Source organism: Phodopus roborovskii, unplaced genomic scaffold (assembly GCF_943737965.1).
Source record: "Phodopus roborovskii unplaced genomic scaffold, PHOROB, whole genome shotgun sequence".
NCBI classification, from domain to species: Eukaryota; Metazoa; Chordata; class Mammalia; order Rodentia; family Cricetidae; genus Phodopus; species Phodopus roborovskii.
This window is the reverse complement of record NW_026126571.1, coordinates 20,712,820-20,726,056: the sequence shown is the minus strand read 5'-3', so window position 1 is coordinate 20,726,056 and position 13,237 is coordinate 20,712,820. Positions and strand designations below refer to the sequence as shown.

The 13,237-nt window shown below is 48.3% G+C and overlaps 1 protein-coding gene across 2 annotated transcripts in view; it reads left to right on the top strand.

Annotated features, from left to right (window-relative positions):
• Nucleotides 1-13,237, top strand: part of Chn2 (chimerin 2) — a 247,883-nt gene that overhangs the window by 169,926 nt on the left and 64,720 nt on the right. For both annotated transcript variants that reach the window (XM_051202776.1, XM_051202777.1), the window contains one exon: nucleotides 1,729-2,014. In XM_051202776.1, coding sequence (XP_051058733.1) covers nucleotides 1,729-2,014 — 286 coding nt within the window. The remainder of the gene's footprint in view (nucleotides 1-1,728; nucleotides 2,015-13,237) is intronic.

Here is a 13,237-nt window from a genome sequence, read left to right as displayed (position 1 = left end):
GGTGAAACAATAAAAACAGACACACAGAAAAGCTGGCAGCAGATAGACTGAGCTGTCTGGTGGAGAAACCGTAGCACCCCAGGAGATCAGCACACTTATAAGACAGTGTTGACTAGGGAGTTGCGGTTATTGCATACAGCTGAGTGAGGAGGCAGGGTCCACGGTTTACAGCTAAATAAGGAGCAGAGTCAGCTTGTCTCAGTAAGAGCAGTCTCAGTATTGGTGCAGTCTTCAGGCTGTAAACATCTAGGGAGAGAAAGCTATGGTGGAGATTTTCTGGGCACAATGTCAATATTCAAGTTGAGACCCAAGGAAGACTTTGCTATTGCCCATTTGAGCCTCCCCGGGGACTATTTTGCCAATTCCCCACAGAGTGTGAAGCTATGGGGTTCTTGACGTGGTTGTGCCCATGTCAACAATATACATTCACTCAGGGCTTCACACATTCAGGGGTTGCTCAGTTCCCTCCAACAGTGAAATGCACATAACATAAAATGGACCATCTCCACCGATATAAGTGTGCAGGACAGTGGCATCAGACACATCAGCTATGCTTAACAGCCACATGACTGTCCATCTCTGGGACCTGCCTCTCATCCCAGACACTCAGTTTCCACAGTGAGTCACCCCTGCTCTGGTTACTTGGCATCCTACTGTCTCCAAACACCAGCTGCGGGCTAGAGGTTAAGGGTCTCTTTTCCTGACTACAGACAATGCAGGTTGTCACAGGTCTGCTTCACAGACATGCAGCCCACCATCCATGAGTTCTCAGGGACCCCTTGACCCCAAACTCACCATGATGACTCTGTTATGAATGCCAGGAAGCCAATAGGGCCAGCTTCTCCAGAGCTTGGCCAGTAGCACAGTTGCTAAGACACTGCAGGGGTCACTTGTAAACCCCAGGCTGTTTACTCCTCACATAGTCCTACTGTAGACTCTTGGAAATTGACTAGAGCTTCCTCCATAGCAAGAAATGGAGGGGACAAAATGGAAATCCTTCCCAGGCTGGCCTGTGAAGGGTGTGTGTTTAAAACACAGTCTCCATAGTGTGACCTCACAAAGAAGCTTTGCAAGTTGCAACTGGAGATATCCAGAGCATATCATTTGTGACTCAATGATGAGGGAATGTTTCAAAAGCTCTCAAGAACTCTGGGTAGGCAGACAGTTTCCCTATCTCCTGGCACCCCATAGTAGTCAAGCAGGTGAGACTGGGGGATGCCAGTATTAGTGGTGCACTTAACACTGGGCTGACGTTTCTCTTCCACTGCACTAACTGGGATGGTAGTGATAGGATAGCAGTCAAAGATGACACTGAGACATCATAGGGCTGTGGCGGTGGTATCCCTTGCAGAGGTAATTGTTATTTCCCACTAAAGAAGTTTCTGGGTGACATAGTTATAAATCAGGGCTTTGAAATTCACAAATGAGAATGGAATGATACAATGTCCCGAGTGACATGTAGGATGGAATGTTCCCAAATGTGTACCTGAGGTTAGATCGCATCTGCCTCATCCCAGGCACATAGGCCCCAGCAGGGCGCCCCTGCTCTTTATGACAAGGTGGCTTCCACCGTGAAATATGGAAAATAATAGTAGATATTTCAAAGGACCGCTGAGATAATTAGCTGCAGGCACCCACTCCAGGCCTGACATATGGGACATGCGGGAAGCTCCTGTCGTTTCCCAATGCTTCTCGACTGTTGTAATCCTTTTTTTTTTCCGTGGGCAGGTTTGGGAACCAGACCTTAAACTACCGGCTCTTCCACGATGGGAAGCACTTTGTGGGTGAGAAGAGGTTCGAATCCATTCATGACCTGGTGACAGATGGCTTGATCACACTCTACATAGAGACCAAGGCTGCTGAGTACATTGCAAAAATGACCACAAATCCCATCTATGAACACATCGGATATGCCACTCTCCTCAGAGAAAAGGTGTCCAGAAGGCTGAGCAGGTCGAAAAACGAATCAAGGAAAGCCAGTGTCACCAATGAGGAGCACACACCAGTAGAGAAGGTGAGCAACTGACAATCGACGATGGCCATGGGCTATCTGCTTTCAGGTTGTCCTGAATGAGACCAATCATGGTAGGTGCAATTTGCCAAATTGTAGAACTGGGGTGCCAGAAGAACCTTAGACTCTTCTGGGTCAACCCCTTTTGAGTTCTATGTAAGAATCTCAAGACCCATAAATGTCCTACACTTTTCCCTGTGGTCAGAACCAGGATTTAGACAAATACTCATTTGTGGGTTTAATCTTAGTTGGGATGAAAGAAAACACACCATTATTGTTGAATGTCAACTAGTGGATGAAACGTGTTTTTCAGTTGCCACTGGGGGCCTGCTGGCTGTCTCTGGCTACAAAGCAGGCCAAATGCAGGGTGTTTATGTTTGTCCTGGGGATGTGTGAACAAACATGGGCAGGAGGCTAGCCACCTTTTGAAGTTAGACTAACGTAGATGAAGACAGACATGGGAGCCTCCATCATAATGACTACTGCCTCTTGGGGCCTGAGTTGGGCTGTCCTCCCCCCAGTGAAGTACACCACACCCCACTGCTATCAGAAAACCCCTGAGCTGGGTGAGTGTGCGAGCTGGGTCTGGTTTGGTGGTTGCAGGATATGGCGGAGGGGACACCACTTTCCTCTCCAGTAACCTGCTGCTTATTTGAAAGGAGCCACCACAACTGCCCAGCAGACTTTGGGGATGTGCCCCATTCAGGGACCTCGTGCTTTGCCTGATCATATCTACTTCCCACTGAGAGTGACAGCCTGCCATACCATTAGCACCCACCGTGGATGGACTAGGGCTGGGTCAGTGAGGGATACAGAGGGCCAGATGGAATGCTGCTGCTCTGTGTGGCTGCTATCCTTAATGAAACTCAGGTGAGCCCCACACACCAGGGCTGGTGGAAACCAACAGAGGCTTAGGCTGAGTGAAAGGACTGGGGTTCAGAAGTGGAGACTCACCAAGCATGGCTGGAGAGAGCAGCCAGTCTGTTGGCAGCAAGGGTGTGGTGTTAATTGACTCACTAATTGAGTCTCGGAGCAAAGGAAGGGTTTCCCTAACCACACATCAGTTGAGCAGCTGGCCCATGAAAAAACATCATTTGCCCTATTACTTTTATAACTCTAATGTCTCCCCAACACCTGTGTAGTCTTTCACAGATAATTGATTTGGGAAATTTGGGGACTGCTGACAGTTTACATTTTAATAGGAGGCAGGGAGGGGAGGGAAGAGAAGGAAGAAGGGAGAGAGGGAGGGAGAGGGAGGGAGAGAGAGAGAGAGAGAGAGAGAGAGAGAGAGAGAGAGAGAGGAGACCCACCCAGCTCTCAGAGTTTGTTGTGGTCCAGCTGAAAGCTAGTCCTTAGTCTGTTTGTAAAATCTGTTCATAAGCAATTTGGAACAGAAAATCTGGAAGCTGGCCTTCTCGGCCATGATAAATGAGAGGATGAATTGTGGAGTAGGTCTCGGAAGTGATGTTTGTATTTCTGAATCAGAGAGCAGAACCTCTGTAAACGCAGTCTGTTACAGAAAGCAGGCCCCACAATGGAAACCAGCGAGGAGGTCCCAGTGACAGAAGCTCTGCCTCTGGGTGTTAGTTTCAGCAGGAAACTGGTGAGACAGGGTACACTCTCTGTCTTAGTCAGGGTTTCTATTACTGCTCTAAAACACTGCTCTAAACATGACCAGAAAGCAAGTTGGGAAGGAAAGGGTTTATTTGGCTTACACTTTCTTATCACCAGTCATCATCCAAGGAAGTCAGGACAGGAACTCAAACATTGCAGGAACCTGGAGGCAGGAGCTGATGCAGAGACCATGGAGGGATGCTGCTTACTGGCTTGCTCCCTATGGCTTGCTCAGCCTGCTTTCTTATAGAACCTAAGACCACCAGCCCAGGGATGGCACCACCCACAATGGGCTGGGCCCTCCTCCATCAATCACTAATTAAGAAAATGCTCTATATGTTAACCCCTCTAATGGAGGCATTTTCTCACTCAAGATTTTCTCATCTCAGATAACTATAGTATGTGTCAAGTTAACATAAATCTAGAGCCTAGAGAACTGAGTAATCTAATTATTAATCACATCGAGTGAGCCAGCCAGTAGCTCTTTTCTTTGGGGAGGTGACTGGTAAGGAAAGAAAGGGGATGTTGCAGTCCACACTCATAAGAGGTTTGATGGACAGTATCAAGGGTGTGGATTTTCTTGGACACTAATGATGTGCTTGGCTTTCTTGGGGAATACGCTGGACACAAGGTCTGGTCACTTGCTGCTGGCCACTCATTTTGTTAGTAGCTTGTGAACTGACTTGTAAGACTCTAACCATTTCTCTGTGACACTATTGACAAGTGTCATCAGAAAAAGCCTCAGTCTGGGTAGAGATCCATTGCCCTTCAGGACAGGGCAGGAACCTGTTGCCATGGATGCAGGGACGAGAGAATAGCTAGTGGGAACTTGAGTGGATTGACTGAGTGGAGCCTAAGGTACTTGTCTGCTTCAGTTAATGGTGTGCCTTAAAGGTTTAAATAAGGGGGATGGATTAACTTCCCTGTGTTACTCAGACCCAGCCTGTCCATTCCACAGTGACCAAATGCTGCTTGCCTATTTGTTACATTGATAATTTCCAAGTAAATCTAAAAAAGACTATGCTGTTGGATCCAAGTGCATTAATAGTGATTGATATATATATATATATATATATATATATATATATATATATATATATTTCACTTCCTGCCTAGGTTGTTAGCCATGAACCTGACTTTATTAACTGTAGATGAGGCAGGGGGATGGGCAGACCACAGAGGAAATAAAGAATAAAGCTGAACAGGGTCGGGCTGCTACTAGTAGGTCAGTGTCATGATTCTTTATTTAGTTGACTTTTCAAATGTGGTATTTTAGGGGGTGCATTTAATTAAAATGGTCAGTCTAGTACAGTAGCTTATGTGAAATGTATTTTAGAAATTATACCACGCATAGATTATCTACTGGTCTTCAGAAAGATGGTGTGATGGGCAGTCTATGAATAACACTGGATGCAAGACCCAGACTGCTTGTACATGAAACAGTTTCCCATTTTAGACTTAGCAGCTTTGCCAGCTTCACAGGCAAGATCCTCTCTGCCTTAGTCCAGCTGCACAGTAGCAGGATGAAGAGGTGAGCCCAGGCTCCCGCATCCCACACTCAGAGCATCTTAAGTCTGCTGAGCAGCTGGACCATGTCCTGTCCCTATTGCCTCTGTTGCTCTAAGTAACCCCTTGGATTGGCCACCATCCTGTCAGTGGGTGCTAAACTCACTCAGTCTTTACATGGCCTGATTTTGAAAATGCATTACTGTGTCTAGCTATAAGAACCAACCCATCTCACCAAACACACCCCACTGAATCAAATAAATAGCATGGCCAGCGTGCATGTGTATTAACGGGGTGGAGATGATATAGTAAATGGCACCTGTGTTTGATGTGGGAAAATAATGTGTACCCTTGAGGCAGTAAAAGCTCTTTCAATAACATACCAGTTGAATATCCTCTGCCTACGATGTTTGGGAATCAGGGATTTTTCAGATTAGGAATAGAATAGCAGTTTTTCATCTCTAATCCAAAAACCTGACACAAAGCACTCCAGACTTTGAGGTTTTGGGTACAGGGTGTGAAGCACGGGTTGTATCTTATTCACTCCTTCACTGTTGTGAGGGTGCTTAGCCCACTTATATCATGCTTATTCCTTTCATCGTTTCTTTCACGGTATTCAGCACCACGGCTTGGTTGTTCACTTCGGCGCTCATGGAGGATGGGCAGACCCAGTTCTGTCCTGTTCATTCATTTCACTGTTTCTGGTGGTAGTAAATGTCAGAAAATAACCTTCACGAATTCCATGGCAGCTCCTCTATGTAAGGCATGGCACGCAGCCCCAGGACAAGATGAGGGCTGATGCAGAAAGGGCAACTTGTGTCATTAATGTTTCACTTGTGTACATGAGGAAAGCACCGATGTGCCTGCGTGCATGCGTGTGTATGCATGAGTGTGTGTGTGCGTGCGTGCGTGTGTGTGCACGAGTGTGTGTGTGCGTGCGTGCATGCGTGTGCAAGAGTGTGTGTGCGTGAGTGCGTGCGTGTGTGTGTTCTTGTTAAATCATAAAGCTAAAAGAGCAGGCGCCATTGATTGTTGGAGGGGAAAGCAGGTGTCCAAAAGAGTGAGTGTGGGAAGAACTTTCCTTTCCTTGCTCCTATTTGAAGCTCTTTAACCTTTGAACCATGACAAGAATAAAAACCTTACCGTGTCTTACACATGTCACATTAAAGCCAAGGGAAGCGCTTTCTGCCCCTCCCGATGCACAGAGCTGGTCCAGTTCCCTGCTTCCCACCCCTTCCTCTGCTCACAGTGCCCCCCTCCCTCCCACCCCTTCCTGGTGCTCACAGTACCCCCCTACCCCACCCCTCCAGATTATTCACCCAGGATCTGTGCTCTCAGGACTTGTGAAGGTCATTTCAGCAGCAGCAATGGCCTCAGAGTGGGGAATAGCTCCCTGGAGATGAGGCTGGCTTCACACTTGCCTTCCTGGCACTCCCACCACATTCTCAGAGGCTCCCCAGCCCCCTCCCTGCCGGGACTGCCTTCCTCTAGCTAGGTGGCTGTCCACCTCCCTAATGCTGTGACCCTTTAATCCAGTTCCTCATGGCATGGTGACCCCCACCCATGAAATCATTTTCTTTGCTACTTCACAAGTATAATTTTACTGCCACTGTGAACTGTAATGTAAAGAACTGATATGCAGAATATCTGATACGTGACCCACAGGTTGAGAACTACCGCTCTAGCTGCTGCTATAGGACCAGTGCCCCAATCATTTTCATTTCTGCCGCAGGCAACAAAACCTGTTCGGTTTCCACTCTCCTGCCACAAGACCTGGCCAGTAGCCCTTCCTCCCGCCCTCCCCTGCCCCCCACCCCACCCCCGCCCCCCACCCCACCCCCGCCACCCCACCCCCGCCCCCCCACCCCACCCCCGCCCCCCCTCCATCTACACTGGGGATCTACTTCTGAGAGCAAGCAAAGCTCTGTTCTCCCAGCCCACCTTGTTTGAGAGACTTCTACTTTCAGGCTGCCCACTCACACACCACGGGATCCTTGCACCTGTAGTTTCTCTGTGATGCATCCGGGCCATCCAGATAGCTTTCTCTGCATTGGACCTGGCCGGAGGGCAGTTACCATGCTGAGGAAGGATCGCTTCACTGGGAGGATCAGCTGAAGCCTGTGGAGTCGATGGGGGTCATCCCAAGTGCTTTTCTCTCAATCCCAAGGTCCCACAAAATGGCTGGTGCCCCCTGGTCACCCCCCTGGCCACCCCCCCCCTGGTCACCACTCAGAAGTGCTATCCCAGTTTTACCTGCAGGATAAAGTTCAAATACCTCAGTGGGACTTTGGCTACCGGTCTGAGCCCAGACTCCCAGCAAAAATTCACAATCTCTAGAGGCACCCAATGAAGAAGGTAGCTGGGAAGATCAGGTCAGAGAATGTCCAACAGCTGAGGAGAGAGGCTGGAAGGAATGGGCATGGCTGAGTCCATCCTTGGGGTTTTCTGTGTCTTGTGAGGGGCCATGCAGGCTCTATGAGGAACCGGGCAGCTATACTAACCTATCATCTGACCTCTGGAGGCTGAGAGGTACTGGGGGGTCCAGCTCGCCCACTCCAAACTGTACTCGCTGATGAGGCACATCTCCACAGAAAGAGAGTGATGCCCAGGGTGACTGATGCCCACTAACTTCCCAGAGAGAAATGTGGAGCCACAGTGTGGCCTGGTATGGACGGCAGGTAGGAGGAGATGAGGGCTCAAGAGGGAATGGAAATGCCCATAATGCTTTGCAGTCTGGCATCACCCTGCCTTTGCTTCTTAAGCCACTGGCCTCCCTCTATACCCCACATCACCTCCCCTCCTTTGTTCCCTCAGCCTGAAATGCTTCCCCCTTTCCTAGGATCCCCAGGCTTGCTTGGGGCCCAGCGCAGGCACCTCTCTGTTAGGCCTGCTAGGATTCACCTTATACCTCAGAGCCACCCCAGAGACTGGCACTTGGTCTTTATGTGGACTTAATCCATGTATCCTAGGTAACTGTTATATCAGTGGTTCTCGGTTGTGGCCCTGAATACCAGCATCATGAGCCTTCCTCAGAGGGTAGTCAGGTATGTAACCTACGGTCAGAGCCACGGGATCAGGTCTTCATGGGGGCTGTGACTGATCTTTATGGAGCCACAGATGGATCCACATGGGCAGCACTGGGACCTGAGGTGTAGATGCCTCTCAGCATTCACATGAAAGTTTCTATTTCAGTGAGCTCTGGTTCAAAGTCCCAGCACATCCCAGAGCGCTCACTTGCAAACCCTTGTTGGATGAAGCAGGAGCAGATAACTGGAGTGTCACAATCTGAGCCAAATTCACGATGAGGATCAATGCATCTCAGATTCTCTCAGAGCCAGGTCAGGGCCTCCCAGCCCTTCCCTGAGCAACCTCTTTCCTCCAGGGGCTGAAACCTGGCTGTGAGCATCCTGCAGCAACAGGAGAAGCCAGAGCCCAAGGAAAAGGGATCTGGCACGTGAGCAGACCCTTTACTTTACAGAACAGGAGGCTGGGCCATGAAGCAGATCTTTCCCAAACATCCAGAAGACTCAGACAGAAAATGATGTCTTAATCCACCCTCCGCCTAGACTCCTCATAGTTAAGATATCTAAGATGTATCTATTATACCGCTAGGTTCCTATCTAAATCAGCCAGGACTGAAAAGTAAATTCATAATGCACTCCGTGGCCTCAGCAGGATGCCTGCAGGAAGCAGAGGGCTAGAAGTCCCAAGAGAATTAATTTATTTAACTGGGAAACTTTCCCTTGGGATATCAGGTCAAGAGTGGGTTGCCGCCTCATGCTCAAGGGTCCAGAGGTGGCAGGAGGGATAGGGAGGGTTCTTGAGAGCTGGAGTGGGAACTCCCCCAAGAGGTTTGCGCCCCCAGTCACTGCCTCATTCCCAGCTCCCAATCTCTCCTGGCTTCTGCCCATACTGCCCATTGACCAAACCCAGCCAAAGTTTTGGGGTAGACTGCAGGGAGCGGGGCTGCAATCTCCAGGGGCCAGCCTCCTGACAGGCCAGCAGGAGAGAGAGAGATGAGAGGGGCTGTGATCGAGAGGAGTGTGCTGAGGGGCCAGCCTGAGCACGGTTTTTCATGCCCCTTGTTAGCATACTTACCATGGCATTGTGTATAAAGCTAACTGGGTTCAAAAGCTCAAAATGCCTCAGTGTATGATGCTGCAGCCCCTCTCCTGGGGGAGGGGCTCTCAACTGGATGCTGTGGTGGGGGTCTCAGTCTTGGGGTGTGCAGCTCCTTTGTGTCTTCATTAGATTTAAAGGATGTTGACCTTCACCAAGCTGAGGTGTTGCATTCATTTGGAGGGGTGAAGGTTAGGGGAGAGGGAGAGAGAGAGACTGAACCATTGCTGTAATGGAGAGGGTGAAAGAGACATGCTTGGGTTACAGGGTCCAGAAAACTTGTCAGTTCTCTCCTCAGGAGGTTTTTTGGAAATTACATGTAGCTGACATAACCAGCCTTTTCTCGGGAGTCAAGGATAAATGGAGATGAGCAGTGTCTGGCTAGTGAAAATGGCAGGTACAGTAATGATTATCCGTCTTCCTGGCACACATACCCAGCCACAAAGACTGGACAGGGATGCTGCATGGATGGATGTGAACTAGCTGGGGTGTCCTCAGGAAGCCAGGGTTTACTGGCTGTTATTCCATGTCAGACTCTAACCATGTGGTTTATCAGAGGTCTGAGCAACAGCTGACTTGGATGGGTAGCGGGTTGAGAGGGGCTCTCAGTTCATACAGATGAGACTTATTTTGAGAAGGAAAAACACAAATAACAACTAATGTGTTCAGTCCTCTTAACCTACTGAATCAAAGGAAGGCTGGTGAGTATGCATTATTTCCCTCTGATTCTGAAGCACTGCCCCCTAGGGGCTCAGGAGAGGAAAGGTGAATCCGGCCACACATGATGTCTATTCTGCCTGGGCCTCACGGTTTTCTTGTTTCAGAAGATTTGTGTCCTAACTTAGACTCCAGCCTTCTTTCCCATGTGCACAGTGTCTTTCATGGAAGCACATTGAGGATTGATGCCCCAGGGCTTGGGGGCAGGGCTGCCTAAGCTAATTCAGTGCACACACACCCCCCCCCCAAGTCCAGCTGGTGGTGACAGAGTACAATACTGTGGCTCTCACCCTCGTCTGCACACTGGAATTCACTGAAATCAGAAAGCATGCTTGTATCTCACCCTCAGAAACACATGTTTTGGAGAGTCAGTAGTTCATTGGTAGAGTGCTAGCCTAGCACATGCAAGGTCCCAGGTTTGAATCCAGCACTGCCAAAAGTTAAGAAGAGCTAACAAGTCTAGATTTAACTGCTGGGTATAAGGCCCAGGTGTCTAATTTTAGTCCTCCCAGTTTCTAACATGCAGCTGAAGCTACAAGCCCCAACTACAGAGGCGGAATAACTGAGTTTGAGTTAGGTCTTCTGTTCCTTGGACTGACATCCAAAAGTGTGTCTTCATGCAATTATCATTCTCTGTGTTCTCTGACTTGGAACTCTTCACGGGAGAAAGGAAAGTCAGCCTAATATACCGCTCTTCTCTCTCTCTCTCTCTCTCTCTCTCTCTCTCTCTCTCTCTCTCTCTCTCTCTCTCTCTCTGTGTGTGTGTGTGTGTGTGTGTGTGTGTGTGTGTGTGTGTGTGTGTGTGTGTGTTTGCAAAACCCTCCTTTCCATCCTACCCCAAATAAATGATAGATAGGATAGATGGATATAGCCCTTGCTTGGCCCAGCATCAGCTATTTTTCTGTGCAACACTGCCATCTTGTGGTATCCAAAAGGAGCATCACCCTGAGACCTCAAAGGCCCAAATTTAGCAGATGTGGGAGTAAGGACCATGAACTAATTTTCAGTTGTTTCTTTGGGTTTTAGAGATTAGGCTCGGCTGTAAAATAGATGGGAGTGTTTTGCAATGTGTGCTCACTTGCTGCAAAAGCTGATCTGCTAGCCTGGCTGAATTTGGGGCCAGACTTCTTGGTCTCAGGGCCCTCTAAGAGCCTTCAAATGTACAGAACATCGAAAGAGCTCTCAGTTATTTGACTATATTTTATTGATATTTACTATATTGCGTATGGAATTTAAAATATTTGCTCATTCTTTTAAACAAAGAAAGCAGTGGGAACATCTGGCATTGGGTATACATGGTGTATTTTATAAACTATAACCCTGCTTTCAAAAATAAAAATGAACTAATTTTTGACATTGCTTTGACGTGCATGTAAATCTCAGGGGCTGTTTTAGTGGGAGCCAGCTGGATTCCTACATCTGCTCCTATATTCCACCTGTGATGATAAACTGTTTTGTTTGACATGTAGAAGAAAGCCTTGGGATTACAGACATTCATTGCAAAGAGAGAGAATGTTTAAATAGATTTTGTGGACAAATGTGGATTTTAAGTATATACATATGAGTAAAATTTAACAAGTGGCAGTTTCTTAAGGATTAGTTACAGTAGCAACCACTTAAAAGAAAATGGGTTTGGCATTGGACCCTCTGCAATGACCTTGGGGCCCTCCCAACACTGGGGAGCCCACCAAGAACTGCTGCTCAGAACACACACTGATCAACCAAGAACTTGGTCCAGGGAGGTGTGGACCTGTGTGTCTCCAGGGAAGAACCACATCCATCACCTTTGACTGAGAAGGGAAATGACGCTATTACCTGGGATGCTGCCTAGTCCAAGCATGTACTGTGAGGAGTAATAATATTTCCATCCAGACCCCCAAAGGCTTTGCCATCTATGAGCGCAGAGCCCTCTCCAGTGGATCTGAACAGGGATCAGCTACAGGACTGAGTCCTGCTGGTTCTGATACACAGATGTCCCTTCCTCTCCACATGGGGTTGGCTCCAGGAGCCACATACTCCAGAGATGCTCAAGTCCCTTGTGTTAAGTGTTTGCATATGAATCACACACCTCTCCTCAAGTACTGAGAAGCATCTCTGGGAGACTTAGAACAGTGACTATATGCGGTCTGTATACATCCTATGATTACAATGTATCATTCAGGGAACTGTAACAAGACAAAGTCGATACATGTTCAGAAAAGATTTTCTCCAGGTGTTTCCAGGCCTCACCAATGGGAAAACTGCAGAGATGAAGGCTGACTGCATAGCCAATGAAGATCCATCAACCTGGCCTTTCCCTCCTGTTAGGGTAAAGTGGCGGGAAAGGTGCCTTTGGCAGGCCTGCCCCAGGAGAGCTGCCTAAGAGATCGCACAATAGATCTAACGTAAGAGGTTTATTGGGGGAGAGGAGAGAGGGCAAAAGGCCATGTCACAGTGGGGACATGAGAGAGACAGACAAACAGAAAGGGAGAGACAGACAACTAGCAAGAGAGAGAGAGAAATTGGGATGGCTGTGGCCTTTAAGTGTCACTATGTAGGTTGGTGAGGGTGGGTCAAATTTATAATTCCTCCTCCCTGTACTAATGGGAAACGGGCTCAAAGCTCAAAATGACACGGAATGTGGCGCATGGGTGGTGTCTTATTTCTCTGGCCTAGCATAGGTGTGGCCGTCTTCTGTTCACGTACAGTGTTTGTCTGCACGCATGGTCCTCTTACCCCCCTTCCCACAGGGAATGCTGTCATTTTGCTGCCCAGACCCTACTCACCACCTTCTGGAAATGGTTCCCAGAGGTACTTAACTTCCGTTCTTGGGTTTTTTTTGTTTTTTTTTTTTTTTTGTTTTGTTTTGTTTGTTTGTTTGTTTTTTGTTTTTTGTTTTGTTTTGTTTTTCTTATTTTACATATCGCTCCCAATCCCCTCTCCCTCCCATCCTCCCATGCACCTCAGCCCCCAACCACCTATTCCCCACCCACCCTATTCCCAGTTTATAGATGTAATCTTTGAAGGGGACTGTGGCTCAAGGCTGATGGGAAAATCACCTTTCCCTGCCCACCGATTGGTTCAAGGGTGGACATGTGATGCAGTCCAGTCACAGCCAGTAGAATAGCATCGTTTCAGGAAACCCAATCACCCCTCCCTTTGCCTGGCTGGACTCAGCAGGAAACAGAATGTCCTTGGCCCAAGCCTTCAGATTGCCTGTAACTCCCTGAATGGAAGGAACCTGGGGAGAAAGTGGCTGGGTGTTTAGGAGGGGTCTGAGCTTGTGGCAGG